We start from the raw sequence: 16,344 nt of genomic DNA on the forward strand, positions 1-16,344 counted from the left end.
TAAATGTGTGTGAGTAAGCACAGTAAACAAACAAGGTTAATGGTCAAACGGTGGTCATGGAGAGCCTTAAATACTGATGTCTGGTACTTTTTTTTTCTAACTCTTGTGCAATACTAATAATAAAAAAAATAAAAATAAAAATTTTAAAAATACTTAAAATGGCATTGGTGAATTACTACTACTCTACTATTTATAGAATATGACAGTAAAGGACTGTCGGCCATGTCCCAAATCAGGCCAGTATTCACACACATACAAACACACAGACACATAGTTTCCATACTTAGTTCAGGCTTCAGTGAATGTTGTCTTCTGTTATCTCCATTAAGCAGAATAATAAACAGAATAACCGCTGTAAATATGAATATATCAGGCTGTAAACACATGATATTGTGTAAGGGTTCACTTCAGTTCAGCAGCAGAGGAGTTAAAGTTGCAGTTTGTCTAATGGGTGATGTCACATCTGCAGCAAACATGATGAACCTTTGCTTTTCCAAGTATTGCATCTGTGCGTGTGTGTGTGTGTGTGTGTGTGTGTGTGTGTGTGTGTGTGTGTGTGTGTGTGTGTGTGTGTGTGTGTGTGTGTGTGTGTGTGTGTGTGTGTGTGTGTGTGTGTGTGTGTGTGTGTGTGTGTGTGTGTGTGTGTGTGTGTGTGTGTGTGTTTGCTTGCTTCTGTGTCTAGTCACTGTATTTCGGCAGCCAATCACTGCCATTATGAAAAAATATACACAAATACAACAGTGTATCCAGTCCAAAAGAAAACAAAAACAAACAAAAAAAATTACAATAATACAAATCATGTCAAGAATGAGAATGAATTGGGCTGCCATAAGAAATCAAATGCACAACTCCTTTTCAGATTAAAAACTGAAAGAATATTTTCATATGAGCCAAAGTCTTACAGTACAGTACAGTAACTAGGCTGATATTATTCAAGTCGAAGAGAGAACACACTATAGGGGAAGAGCTCTGAAAGCACTGAAGTGTAAAAAGTACACTCTTCATCTTCTTTCATCCATTCTCCATGAAGTTATGTAAGCTTTTCTAGTTGTCGTCTTTTAAATTTTTATGCATTACTGCTATACTTGCTACTCCCATTGATGATTAATGGCTTGTATGCATGTAATTACTTGGGGGGTTTTGGACTACAGTTATGATTGAAGATGTTATTTGTTTATTTTATTTGTGTGTGTGTGTGTGTGTGTGTGTGTGTGTGTGTGTGTGTGTGTGTGTGTGTGTGTGTGTGTGTGTGTAACCACTTCAATAGTTACAATATTATAGAATACAGGTTTATACCTGTGCTTTTCCTATGTCCCATGTCAAAACACCTTCTGTGAAAAAAAAAAATGTCAAATTGGATTATGAACCATATTTTCTGACAATATTTTCATTCAAATAAAGAGCAAATGTCTGAACTGATTGGACAAAACATTTCCCTGCAAAATGCATTTCACTTCAAAGAAAGTGAATTGAAATTCCTGGCCTGGACAAGTACAGTACATGTTGTTTTCTTTTAAAAACAATATCAGCCAGAAATATTTTCTGAGAGAAAAAATGTTATGACTATTTGATTTATATTTATTTTCACTCTTTAAAACGTAATGCTTTCCAAATAAAAAAAACAACAAAAAAATGATGCCTTTGAGGAACCATCCTAAATTTTATATCACTAAATATTCTGCTCATATATTGTTACACCGCTATTTATTTGTAGTTTTTAGAACATCAACAAAACAAGTGTGAACAAATACATAATTTCAGCAAAGTTTATTCAGTGACAGGCTGCCACTCATGCCAGGAGCACTAACATAAGTGTGGGACAGGGAGAGAAAAGTACCAACATACAAACCACTTCACTGAACAGCTGAACGGGTTCAGTGAAACAAACACCTTAAACAGTTTTTCAAACATGCACACTAGTAATTCTGAATCAAACATAGGCCACATACAGGGTTTGAAGTACAATGGACACACTACATTTTCACATTTTTTCTGTTTTATAAAAGTAAAACAACAAATGAAAAAAAAAAAACCCTAATCTATGTGATTGTCATGTTGCCAAACAAGTGTCTTGTACATTACACAAACACTGTGCTGTTGTAAAATGACATTCAATACACTACAATAGAATCTCACATTAATGCAAGTATAAACGCCTGTATAACCGACAACAGATATCCACATTAACATTAGCATACTGTGGATCTAAGTGCATCATGTTGTCTGACAGTGATGCTTACAGTATGTTATCCATTGATACAGGCTGAATTACAAGTCATAGTATTCTAATATATATTCGTTTACATTTGGATTGTCTTTGCAAATTCACATTTCTGTGCTCACAGGATACAAACATTATGAATCACAAAAACACAATTAATAAAGGAAAATCCAGTGTTTTTACAACTCCAGTTTACATTTCCAAGTAGTGTTGTTCCTTTTTTTAATACCTGTAATGTTGTTATCCAATTTTCAGGGTTGAACTTGGGACCAAATGTAAACCATCCCAAACATTTGTGTTCTATTACACATTTTACTTCAGCTCTGAAGAGTTATTAATGTAAACAGTTACAGTCAGTGTTTGCATATTGCCCCTGATACAGTGTGTGCTCTACCTCAAACACAATTCATCACAGCGTTCAGTGACATTTGAAAAAGTTTCTGCTGGAAACAATATGTTTTGGTTTTTTTTTTCTCTTTTGCAGAAAGCAGACACTTAAATGTCTCATGTTAAGTTATGGCTTTTCAATATCAAAGGGTCTCAGTAACAAGTAAATCTTTGATCCAGCAATAGGACAGAAGTTTGTGTGTCACAGGATTATGAAAATAACTGAAAAAGTAAGCAACACCAGTAAAATCTTTTAAGGCTGGATTTTCTACATAAATGTCAGCAAGATAAAGCGATCGATCACACATTTTTTACACACACACAAAGAATCAAGTGAAACAGAACAAAGGAGAAACTCCACAAAACACCCGTTACTGTAACACACAAAAAATAGTATAAATTACTACATTTCCACATTAAACCATTATTTCCTAAGTGCTACATATATGTAATGCCTTTGTTTGTAAGGTAGGCATTAGTAAAAATAATACAAATGCTGTACAGAAACTTGGCAAATATTTCTAATGAGACGAAATGATCTCAGTAACGAAATAGGAGAATATAAAGAATACTGCACAGTTATAATAAAGCTGTAACTTTCCAGACAAGGTTATTATATCATGGAATTAAAGAAAAAGCTTGATGTCTAATTATAATATATTTTATAAGCAAGTTTAACATTTTAATAAATGAAGGAGCCCCTGAAACTTATTAATACACCAGACTTCCTACAAAAAAAGACAAAAAGACTTCATTCATCCATATTTTATAAATGACTATGAAATCGTGTAGTCGGATGTTTGGTGTATTAAACCATTAACTGTAAATGTATTGTAGAAATGTATAAAAATTCTTCATCTAGAAGAACATTTTTGCCATCTGAGAGAAAAAATCAGCAGCTTTGTTGCTTTGCTCTGCAGCCCCTTCTCTACATTTTAACTCATAGTTACTATTTCATATTTGTCCTGGATGTTGTTCTCCTCCTGTTTTTCAGGCTCGGGGTGGTGCAACTCAATGAAGAGAAAGTAAATGCCCGCTCCAACTGCTCCGCCGACCATGGGCCCTGCCACAGGGATCCACCACCAGCAACCTCCAGCTCTGCAGTAAGAACATATACACATAAATAATTAGGAGAAAATACGATTTAACGATGTAGTTACTATTATTTACACGCCGTCACTGCATGAATTAAACCTTTAAAATCTTAAACCTTTGCTTTAATGGGGTGCGGCACCACTGAGCAGTACTACACAACCTATCAAGATACTGTAGTTCCTCTGTGTTTCTGAAGGAACTTTGACAAGTCTAAAGACATTACTCAAGTGACAGCAGACTAAAAATGTTTAACTAAAACCTTGAATTACAAACTGGGTGCATGAATGAGAAAGTTTCCCAGGCACAGAGAATCTAATGTTACATTCATGTCATTTGGGGTGGACGGTAGAGAGGAGAAAGATTTACAATTACATTTGCTCATTTGGCAGACACTTTTATCCAAAACGACTTACAAGTGAGAGACATCACTAAAGCTTCAGTGCAGTAGGAAACTTTGGCATAAGAGGGACACCCCTGCTATGATAGCATTCGTTAGCTTGTTCCGCAATCAGGGAAATTGATATTGTGATGGAGAGACTGATTGATTGGCCAGAATAACTAGGAGTTCAGTCTTGAAGAGGGTTAGTTGAAGGTGGCTTTCCTTCATCCATGCGGATATGCCAGAGAGACAGGCTGAGATCCGTACAGAGACCGAGGGGTCGTGTGGCGGGAACGACAGGGTAGTTGGGTGTCATCTGCATAGCAGTGATATGAGAAGCCATGGGAGCGAATAATTAAACCCAAGGAGGTGGTGTATATTGCAGAGAGGAGGGGTCCCAGTATTGATACTTGGGATACTTCAGTGGGGAGGGGATGGGATAAAGATGTTTGTCCTTGCCATGACACACTGTAGGAGCATCCAGTGAGATAAGATTCAAACCAAAAAAGTTGTCAACATTCACGTCATAAGACAACTAAAAGTCATTCATCTTCAGGTTAGAAATATTATGCATGGACAATACAACACTATATCCTTTAAGTCTGGGTTTAAAGGATAAGCTCAAGATTTGACTACTCTTTTAATTACCTTGAATGGTTAGACTTTGGCTGATATGAAGCATCCTTGTTGGTTTAGTTTTCAGAAACTTTTACTGTCACAGGTATTTCTAATTGCTAAGTGCGTTAATATCAGAAATGTTTTCCAATCATAGTTATAAATTGGAAAGACTCTTGAACAATGAAATACACTTTTGATAAATGAAAGACACTTGCATTGCAATATAGGAAGTGAAGGAAGTGTAGCTTGACCATCACTTGACAAAAAAAGTCAGGGTATCTTGACCTCTGCTGCTTCACTTCCTTTCTTTTCTTTCGCAGGTCCCCCAACACTATAGAACTACATTGTTGAATTGCGCAGTTGTCTTTCACATTAAATAATTTACACTGCTTCTCCAATTTGTATGTTTATGTTTGTATCGTCTTACCTGGGGCGAGTTATATGCAATTATCCCAGATTACAGTAAAGTCTTAAGAAGCTCTGTGTGTTAGACCTACTGCATGTGTCCTCATTCTCGCTCTGGCTGACCTCAGACGGACTGTTTTATTTAGCCAGGGAGTAGATTAGAGTCCTTCTGGTCAATGTTGCTGTTAGGAGACTTTACTGCAGGTGAAAGGGCTTCAGTTAACAGAGCTGATGCACAGGCCTGAAAGTCAACAAGCGTCTGAGCGGGTCATCTTTTTCTCCTGAAGGGAATTCAGGAAATAGACTACAGGAGGGAGGCGGCTGGATTATAGACTTTAATCTATTGCCACAGCTAAGATGATCAGGCCAGGAGACAGTGGGTCACATTGACGCAGCATGAACATTTTATGGAGCCAAGTGCCACCCTTCACACTCAGCCCTCAGCCTGATTTGAGTTTTTTTTTTACATTACATTGCACTGTTTATATCATAAATGTAAAAGATTATGTCTGACTTAGCACATGAAGCACATATGCATTACATGAAACTGACAGTACCAAGGGCTTATATGTACATTAAAGCAATCGTGCTAGATATTTGTAAGGTCATATGAGCCATCTGGTGATCGTTAAAGCTGTAGTATGGGGACAGAAAGCATCAGAAAATGTATCTGTCCCAGAGCGAGCTGTAGACTGCTTAATATTGTGTTATTTTGAAGATAAATCAAGAATCCTGCTTTTAAAATTCCTTAGTTGTTCTGAATAACCTTTTAATCCAGGTCTACGCTTATATTACTCCTTTTAAGGCATCTTTTTTATCCAAGCAGTGCTTTGTTCTTAATTTAACAACCACATATTCTTTCTTAATGCATTTTAGCACTTCCAAAGGGGTTAGAAAGAAAGGACCAGGACAGAGGCAATGATAAACTGGGCACTCAGGGCAAAGACACAAACAGCATATATCTGCCACCTGTCGAAACAGAGACAAGCAACATGTGAGTAAAAGAAAGAACAAGACAGGGCGTTGTTCACAGACATGACAACACTGACTTCATCTGGGAATGTTGGTGAAAACCAGAAGAAACACAGTAGATACACCACTTCAATATCACAGGGATTTTGAGGAAAGAGCCTCTGAACTGGCACAAGAGTCTGTCGCACTGACTGAGTCAACAATGTTAGACTCTGAGCCTCTTCCAGGGATCACAGCATTTTGCCTCAGTAGGAATTAAAGCCTAAATCAAGTAGCTGGAAAAGAAACTACAAGGTGATACTCAGTTTCAGGAAGAACAATGGGGATTATGTCAACAACACAAAATGGTGGACCAATATTTCAGCCTTTCACAGATAATCAAGGGGGGATACAGGTTTGCTAATGCAGCCGATATGTGTTTTAAGATTTGGCAAATGTTTCAAGTGGTATAATGCAGGTGTGCAGCATACAAAATGCCACGGAGTTTATATACATGTGGAGTGACAGCTTTGTTTGCACTCTTGACAAAGTCCAGAGTGAAAGTGAGACAGGGGTGCACCTTGTCCCCTCTTCTGTTTGCAGCGTGCAGACAGTATTTCAAATGTACAATTCGTTGATATTAGAGCAGCGCCTTTGCTGTGTGATGTTATTGTTTCTGGTTTTATTTAACTGTGGCTGCAGTTGAGAGGGGGTTCCCTCCTCTGCACTGACAAGACATCTGAGGTGGCTGGGGCAGGACAAAGCTGAACATGCAAAAGAGACGATATCTCCTGTGTGTCCTGAGCGTGTCTGGGGTTTTCCCAGGACAAGCTCAAGGACAGTGCTGTAAAAGAAATGTTTGGGTTGCTTTGCTTCCCCCTGTTCACACTGTTAAAGATCCCTTTTACTATCACGTGTGAATACAAGCTGCCTTTTCTGCAACAGAACCAAAGACTCAGATTTACAAGTGTTAAAGGTGTGCAGTGACGCTTCATGCAAATAAATGATAAAATGTTACATTTACATTAAGTGTTTCTTAGCAAAACACATTTTGTGTATCCCAGAGGCTGTCACACACTGTGGTGTTGTTGAATGCTTTTCCTTCTTCATAAAACATTTTCAGAGCCATTTGGTAACTTGTACTGTGTATATCCATGTTTACTAACTTTAATTAGCTTTAATTATTTGGTGTGTGACAGCCACAACTGTCAGTCATCACCTAGATACATGTGTGTGTAACAGTGCATCCTCGTTCCTGTGCTTGCACAGTTTGTGATTCAAACAAAGCACTGCTCCGTAGAACTACTCGTGGTCAAAACCTCAACAAAGTGCCTTTAACCAAAAATGTTGTAGATGGTAAATGAATTTTTGCTAAAATGTATAACTCCATTTGTGGTTTTAGAGAGTTTACACACTCTTTTAAGACACTTTCACATGCCATAAGAACAATATTTTTTATCCTTCTGATCAAGATATGATACTGATTTGAGCATAAACAAAATAATAAAAAAAACAAAACAAAATACAAACTGCTGAGATGACTGGGATAAAATAAAAGGAAGAAAGACAGAATGAGGAACACACAATTGTGCCATTTCAGTGATGAAGTGCTGAATATTTCATATTTATGTGCATGGTATCTCTCCCTGTTCACTTGAATCCCAGAGCCCTTTCTAAAATGCAGAGAAAACATGTATGGTCTTTGAAATATTTATTCACATCGTGAAGAGAGCAGAGATGGAGCCACAAATGTTGCTCTTCATGTGGGACAGGAAAGAGTAACCGCTTGATCAAACTTGAGTTTCTTACATCACACATTGACTGTGCCTCAGGCAGGCGGCTCAGAAAACATATCTTCCACTTTCTGTACAAGTCCTTCTGATAATAATCCCCACATAACTCTCTCTTTCATATTTGTTTCAAACACTGTGCTTTACAGATGACACATCATTAAAATTACCTGAATACGTCCATGCCCCACCCGGCCACAGCCGTGAAGAACCGCGGGCCGAGGTCTCGAGCCGGGTTGATTGGATAGCCGCAGTTCAGACCCATGGAAACTCCGATGGCCATGATGATCAGGCCGATGCACAGAGGCTCCATGCCCTTTGGAGCACCAATATTCTTCCTGTCAGTGATGGCCAGGATGCACAGGATCAGAGCGCCAGTTGCAATTACCTTAAGAGCAAAAGAATAAGGCAAGTAGCAACAGTTATATTCCATTTATTTTGTTTGTTGTTGTTGTTGTTGTTGTTGTTGTTGTTGTTGTTGTTGTAGTTGTAGTTGTAGTAGAGAGGATGTTTTTCAGTTACCTCATCTGCTATGGTGACCTCTGACCTGCCTCTAAGCTTATTATGGGGCTTCCCCTTTCCCCTGGTTTCAGTCTGTATGAAACAGCGTTACTATATAGTTTCATATAGCTATATATTTAAAAAAAAAAAAAACATTCCGGGGTGAGATTATCAAAGAGTGTAAATTTTCACATAATAACATATTATTTGAAAATATCAAGTTTGTTATACTTTACAGACTCTAATTTGAGCCCTTAAAACCACACAATCGTTGATCCAAATGCCCATTGTCAAATATCAAAACACATGATTAGAACCTGCTTTTACTCTGAAATTCATTGACATGTCTTGTAATAATTATAACTGAAAGTTAATTGTTAATATTTCTGATGGTGTAGCTGCTTCGTTTACATCTGTTATGCCTGTAAACGTTGCAGAATTCATGGCTTTGTAAAATCAGTTAAGTAACATAATGCTAATCTCTATCCTATAAAACAAACTCTTGTTAATGTGAATGTAACCTGAAATTTATATGATCAAAAAAAGAAAGAAAGAAAAAATAGATTAACAGATTAGACTTTAACATCCTAATTACCTTCTCAAATGCACAAACTAACATGTCCATCTCACCTCGTACTCATCCAGAACAGATGGTAGTTATTCTCAGCATCAAAGCAGAATTGTTCATACATCAGTAAACAACTCCATTTATGCCTATTGTCATACCCATGACTGCACAAAATGTACACTCACACATGCGCCTCTGTATGCTTTAGTGACTTCCACATACACAGAATCTTTTTGGAAAATGTTTGGTATCTCAATGATAATCAATGATTACACATTTAAAAAAAGAGGAAAAAGCCTTCCAAAGCTAATTACTAATATAAGTTTAAAAAATTGTTTCTAATTTTCATGTTCTCAGGCAGGTTGTGTAAAGTATTACCATCCATGTGGATATAGTATATTTTCAGGGGAAATACAAGTTAGTGTTAAGCCCCCACCTGATCAACAAACCCATTTATGACTGAGAGATGTTGTGCAGGATAAGATGCAAATATGTTGGCTGTGGCATTGGCACCAGTAACAGCAAATTCTCCATTGGTATATTCCATCAAAGCATCTGTGGAAAAGAAAATACAATAAAGGTAAGCAATTGTTTATTGCAATTATTACAACTATCACAACTTTTTTGTGTTTTAATATTAATAAGTCAGACATAAAAACAAGGCGCCATCTCACGAAGCGGGATCAATAAATTAGCTTCACTTCAATAACCAGTTATTCTCACTTTCTGAGACAGTTCTCTGGTAGTGATGACATTTATACATTTACACCTACCATAATACAACCCATAGACAGCACAAGATCCAGCAAAAGCACCCAGGAATTGTGCCACCACATACACAGGAAACTTCTTCAGCGGTAGCTTCCCCAGGATCACCATGGCCAGAGAGACCGCCGGGTTCACATGGGCTCCTGGAACAACGCAACAAAACAAATGAGCAAGAGCAAGTAACACTTCCGTAAGTTGCACCTAAAACATAACAGACAGTACAGTATTTTAAAAAGAAGAGTAGAACAACAACTGGAAGTGACAGAAAAGAACCAAATGAAAAATACCCATCACCAGTTAAAGCCCTGTCTGACCAATAGTCTACTACCCAAAGATCTTCAGTTTATCATCACATCAGATATAAGAGCAGCAACTCCTCACACTTTAGAAGCTGGAATCAAAAAATGAAAAATGACTTCAAACAGTCTACTCTATGACTCACGAGGAAAAACAATCGAAATTGATGCAGAAGAACCAGAGATATATGTTTTTCTTCCTTGCAACTCAGCCACAGACAGTATGATTGGAGACGTGGGTGTGTAAGCGGCTAATGCAACCTTGAGGCAGGATTTTGTAGTCTTCAGACTCGACAGACGATGAATCAAGCTTGAGGGAATGTACGAGACTTCACGCAGTTTCCTCTGGAGCCACAAAAGGCTTTATATAACTTCTCTTCACGTATGTTTTGGTATTCGCCAAGACCTCTGATGTGTAAAATGGATGGAGTTCCCCTTTAAATGATTGATTATCAAAATAGTTGCTGATTATTTTTCTTATTCTTCTTGACTAATTGATTAATTGACTAAGCGACTAATTAGCCAAGCATTTTAAGTCTTTTTCGTCATCTTTTACGAGACAAGGTAAGTGGATTAAAACAGTCAGTGATGAGCTGTCTGATTATTTAGTGCCTGAGTTTAAACCCTCTGTTGTTCATTCATTCAAAACTTTCAGGCTATTTTCAAACAAAGGGCACTGGGTTTGTATGGCTGTCAGAGTCGGCCTGTTTTCTTATATTCTACATTGTCTCTAAATGTTTGAACACATTCCAGTTCACCACAGCCCAGTTGTTACTGGGCTGTAGCGGCAGTGTGGGGTCATTTATTTAACACTCTGGGATCTTGGCTTTGACCTCGCTGTGGTAACACCACTGGGGGTATCAGCCATGCGCCCATTGTTAATCTCCCCATCCTGTTCACAAACACTGACCACGACAACCAGCCAGACCTGCCTGCCTGAATTGCATCTGACATAATCTGCCTGAATCTGCTTAAGGCACACGTAGACTGCAGGTCATTAGAGTGACCATGATGTGTCACACTTACGGTACACTGTCATCTAAAATCTGAGACTACAAAGTGAAAACAACTGTGTTTTCTTCTCCTATGGGGCCGTCCTGCCAGGGAAGCCTAGAAAGCCAGGCTTGTCACACCTGACCCCCCCTCCTCTCCAGAGACCCATGCCCCAGTAAAGCTCATTAGTCCAATACCTATGATCATCTTCAGAGATGTCGTTGGACAGAAGCTTCCCACTGAGCTGTGGACCCTGGGGCTGAATGGCCCAGTCATGCAGCAAAAGCTCTCCATATATTAACCTCCCTGTCCTCAGGCTTTGCTACTATTCCTCTGAAGCTCTACAACTCCTCTCATTAAACGTGTAGCACAAGTATCACTGTAACATGAGTCAGAGCGATCGCCACAACCAAACTAAACAACAACAAAAACACGTAAAGCTCATTTAAATGTGTACCACTTTCCATTTTCCAAATTACTCAATGAATAATTTTTGATCTCTTCAAACTAGGTACAGTATATTTCCTCATAATAATAATAATAATAATAATAATAATAACAAATTTATACATATATAATTCCTCAATATTCTGATGTACTAAAACATATACAGGAGGGTCAATTACGGCATTAATTAGGTCTTATTTGCTTTCTTGCTGAGAGTTAGGTGAGAAAATCAATAACATTTTCGTGTCTGTCTGTTAAATATGAGGTTATGAAATTAGCTTAGCTTAGCATAAAGACTGGAAACAGAGGGAAATACCTAGCCTGTCTCTGTAACAAAATCCATCTATCACCCGCTCTAAAGCTCACTAACTTATAAAACAGTGAATTGTTATTTTTACGCTTGATGTTTTTTTTTTTTACAGATTAAACAAACTAGACATAATGTGTTAATTAGTGAATTTTAGTGGTGGCAGAAGGTGGATTTTGTTCCCCATAGACAGACTAAGGTTAACTGTTTCCCCTTGTTTCCAAAATGTCAAACGACTCCTTTCAGCAGTTATCATGCCATCAGACACCACAACATTTATATGATCTCTTTTTTCCACTTTTGATTATGCTTTTTCTGCTCCCAAGAATCATGGAAATGACTATACACGGGGCCTATACAATGCAACCCTTGACATGTTGAATCCCTTATTCCCTGATTAATGGACATTCACCATTTTGGCTCAGAAAGCCCATGAAAAGTACCGTGACATTTAACAACTATTCCCTCCTATCCCTATCACTGCTGGCAAATTACACCAGGCTCTTCTTGCAATAATCCTCAAGGAATGTACCTGGTAAAGTCCCATTTGGACATCAGGATACAATATCTCCAGCCCTCAAGTACACTTACACAAAAACAGTTCATTCAAGGGGGTAATTGAACTACAGAACTTAATTGTTTACTCTCCAGTAAAAAGATTCTTGCTTAAAGACCAGAGAAAAATGTTACTATAGGTCCATTGCTCCCCATTATGTAACACTGCAAGTCCATAACAGAGGTCTACACTCTTCATAGGCCATTTTATCTAGATCAGTAAGCTAATGCAATGATGTCAGTGATCCGAGATGAAAATGCACCGAGTTTTTATGGAAATACTTACTGAACATGGCAATAACAGTAACACAAAGTAATCTGAATGGGAGAACTGTCTTTGTGCTGTAAGAGCAAAGAGGTGGGCCAGACTTCCACAACCAAAGATTGCATCTCCACCACAGACAAACACGGAGGGATGACCTTTGTTACCAGCCTGTGTTTGTAGCTTTCTGCTGGATGAAATATTAAATAACTGTAAGATTTTCTTCCCCTGAGAAAAAAACACCAAAACAAACAACTTCACAACAAAATGGCATTGGTGTCTACATGTGCTTGCAGGTAGAGCTGCGATAATTCGTCTGTTAATCGGCTGATCAATCAACAGAAAATTAATTAGTGACAATCATAATTATTCCTTGAAGTAATTTTGTTAAGAAAAAAATACACAACGTTCCGTTAGATCTCGCTTCTTAATTATACAAATGTTCTGCTTCTGTGTGTTTAATATCACAGTAATCTGAATATCTCTGAGTTTAAGACTGTAAATCTGAAAAAAGAAGACATCACCTTGGGCTTTAGGAAACTGCAGCTGGCATTTTTCAACATTTTCTGACACATGGAACAAACGATTAATTGATTTATTCAGATTAAACAATAATGAAATCACTTCTTAGTTGCAAACTTGCAAGGATCAAATGGTTGACTCTGAACTGAGAAGTGGATGTTTCTGTATTGTAATGACTGTGAGTTGTTTGTGCATCCATATGAAGTGTGGGCGACTTTTACCTGACACTCCCCCTGCCATGTAGACGGCCATCATGACGCCCAGAGTGAAACCAACGTGGATGGTCAAGGGTTCCCCGAGAGCCCCTTTACTCAGCACCGTCTGGGCCACTGAACCACATCCAAAGAGCTGGGACACAGACAAGAACAAAAACACAAAGGGTGGAGGTAGAAAGACTCATTGTTTTTAATTATTCCAATTATACCCGCCATTAACACTAACCCTTTTGTCCACCAACAGCCTCCGACTGCCACAGACAATTTGTCCAACTTGGAGCTTTGGAAAAAATAATTAATCCCCCACTTATTAGGTAAAAGGCAGAAGCAATTTAGAGGAAAAAAAAAAGTGTTGAGATGAGAGCAGTCATCCAAAAATAAAAAGGGCTGTTGTGGAGGCTGCATCACTTCTCCACTCCTCTGATGTGGCATCTAAAGTGGGCAGGTGGAGCTCAGGTGAGACAGGTGGAGGCGAGGATAGTCCAGACTAGAAACACATAAGAACTGAGAAGCATTCCTCCTCCTCCTCAAGGAAAACCAGGATACTACTCTGAGGTGCAAAGTGAATCGATCATTACCTTATTTTAAACCATGTTTTATTTTCCCCGTGACCTCATAGCTGAAAGGAAATGACTTGCTGTGTTTATAATGATTTACATTTTGTGTTACAGTTCACTTTTGGATGAGTTGTGAGTGAGAAAAAACAGTCCCACATCAGTCACATCTTGTTATGATTTCTACAAGCACAAATCACATCTGAGCACATCAAAGAGAAACTCTGTTATTTCCAGACTATACTATGTGTTAACAGAGACATATGAGAGACAGCAGTCAGAGCCCCTGGAGACCCACTTTGACACCTTATTAGCATACTGGTTCACAGCTTTAAAGCGGCTGTTTAAGCTGGATGACAGGTGCAGAGGGAGGTACTCACTATCAGGACAAATATCCCCAGAAATTCCGCCAGGAACTCCTTAAAGATGTCCCGCCTCAGGCCAAATCTCTCCTTCATCTTGCTCTTGCTGTCGCTGTCCATTTTTTTTTCTGGGGCTCCTTGATGTCTTCCTCCGACCAGAACAAACAGCTAACAACTACAGACTGTGTGTAGTAGTCGGTGCAGGTTGCCGCCTCCCATTCGGTGCGGTCGGACCGTGCAGCCCTCAGCAGGCTGTCGGGCACGTTAAGCTTTCTGCATCTATTTCCCTCTGTAACCACAAGGGGTCTACTTTTTATTGCAAATGTGAGCTTCAGACTTTTGTACTGCCATCCAAACCTGACTGCTGCAGACGGTATTTGTTTGTATTGTTTGTATTCTTCCACATTTGGATGCACGAAAAAACATAAATGAACTGTGGCCTTAAAAATGCCGTTACTGGAGGTTGCTTTCTTGAGAAAGCCATGACAAATACTTCCTTTGTTGAATAGATCACTGAACTGACGGACACACTCACGTCTAATATCAAATGACAATGAATAAACTCTTAGTTAACAGGCTCAACATCACCTTCAAAACCACAACTCAGCAGTGACTTCCACAATCTCAAAATGTTGTTGATAATGATCACGTTAGTTGAGTTGAGCTCCAGCCAGTGAAAATATGGCATATAAAGTTGATTTTTATTGACCATTCAGAGCTTCAGATGAGGTAGGCCCAGGTGATATAAAATGTATATATTGGCTTTCTGCAATTAAAAAAACAAAACAAATCAGTTTATTTTTGTGAAACGTTTTCAGATGTTTTAAAAAGGCAATCTGTCTATTTCGATACAAAACCTCATTTGGATGATACTCAATTTAATAAATCACATATTTATGTTTCCATTTAGGAAATAAAATTTGTTTTAGAGTTAATTATAATTTCATTTGTTACAGTAGTTCTTTCTTTCTTTCTTTCTTTCTTTCTTTCTTTCTTTCTTTCTTTCTTTCTTTCTTTCTATTTTTTTTTACTTTCACCCACTGTAAATTATTTAGTAATGAAGACAAAGTGAATTAAGTGTACTGAATTCAAAACAACTTCGCCACAGAGATAAATAGATTTTTGAAAACAAGTCCACCCAAGTAGGTCTATATATCCTACTATATCCTACACTTTCCTACAAACACTCAACATCAACGTCTATGAAAAAAAGAGAGAAAATAACTATAGCTACTCATAGGCAACTTTTGATAACCTTTATTAGTTTTTATCTTTGTTGTTGATCAAATAACAGATATAAAATAGAAGTAAAAAAAAAAACTTCAGCATCCATCAGTCCTCATATCCCAGTTCTCTTACAGAAAAAATACCAGAGAAACTGAATTTTGGGGGGAAATCTCACTTTTCTTTATGACACATTAGAAAGTTTGTTCGCTTTTCTCACTCACCTTTCTTCATGTTGCAGCTGTTTGCTCTGAAAAACTCATTCCAGCCATTTTATCAGTCATATTTCCAGTTTTTTTTATTCATGCTCCCACTGCCAGCCCAATTCTCTTATTAAACCGCTCTTTATGCTCATTACCTAAGTGTGTGTGTGTGTGTGTGTGTGTGTGTGTGTGTGTGTGTGTGTGTGTGTGTGTGTGTGTGTGTGTGTGTGTGTGTCACCCTGGCCCCGTTCCTCCAACAGAGGGAGCTCCATGAATACATTTGAACCCGCCTGCTGGAGTTGGTCACACCGTCTCCCCCGGTTCGTCTTATCTTCCGTTCGCTGAGCTTTGTGAAACGGTGAGGCGACAGGCTGAGGATGGGATGTTTTGAATGCATTAATCAATGTCACCGTTTCAGGCACGTCCGCTTTGATGTGAAACAGACACTTTGGAGAGTGTCGCCCATGCTGTGAAGAAAGGGTGATGTGCTGATGGAGAGAAAGCATCCTCCCGGGATTTGCAAATGATGGGCCTACATCTGTCTCCGCACTCCTTTGTCCTGTCAAGAGGCTCATGTTATGAAATCTTAACATTTAAAGGCGCCGGTTGAGGAGATTCATCTTTGAGGACATAGTTTGCATTAAAAACCAAAGTGACCGCAGATGTGAGGCTTCACTTCTCTCTGTATTCATCTCCTCATCTCGAATCCACATATCACACA

The 16,344-nt window shown here is 38.4% G+C and overlaps 1 protein-coding gene across 1 annotated transcript; it reads right to left on the minus strand.

Moving 5' to 3' along the window:
• Nucleotides 1–1,752: 1,752 nt before the first annotated feature.
• Nucleotides 1,753–15,216, minus strand: aqp9b (aquaporin 9b). Its single transcript, XM_056376136.1, has 6 exons — nucleotides 14,215–15,216; nucleotides 13,287–13,413; nucleotides 9,689–9,826; nucleotides 9,352–9,470; nucleotides 8,017–8,234; nucleotides 1,753–3,706 (listed from the first exon to the last, which is right to left on the minus strand). Exons 1-6 carry the CDS (start codon nucleotides 14,314–14,316, stop codon nucleotides 3,544–3,546), a joined length of 867 nt encoding a protein of 288 aa, XP_056232111.1. The 5' UTR covers nucleotides 14,317–15,216; the 3' UTR covers nucleotides 1,753–3,543.
• Nucleotides 15,217–16,344: the final 1,128 nt, after the last annotated feature.

The sequence above is a fragment of the Seriola aureovittata genome, chromosome 1 (genome assembly GCF_021018895.1).
Source record: "Seriola aureovittata isolate HTS-2021-v1 ecotype China chromosome 1, ASM2101889v1, whole genome shotgun sequence".
Classification (NCBI taxonomy): Eukaryota; Metazoa; Chordata; class Actinopteri; order Carangiformes; family Carangidae; genus Seriola; species Seriola aureovittata.

Coding starts and splice junctions, on each gene's coding strand:
- aqp9b (XM_056376136.1), bottom strand. CDS start 14,316: ATGGACAGCGACAGCAAGAGCAAGATGAAGGAGAGATTTGGCCTGAGG. Junction 13,414..14,214: donor TGGGGATATTTGTCCTGATA/GTGAGTACCTCC, acceptor TCTGTGTCCCAG/CTCTTTGGATGTGGTTCAGT. Junction 9,827..13,286: donor CATGGCAGGGGGAGTGTCAG/GTAAAAGTCGCC, acceptor GCGTTGTTCCAG/GAGCCCATGTGAACCCGGCG.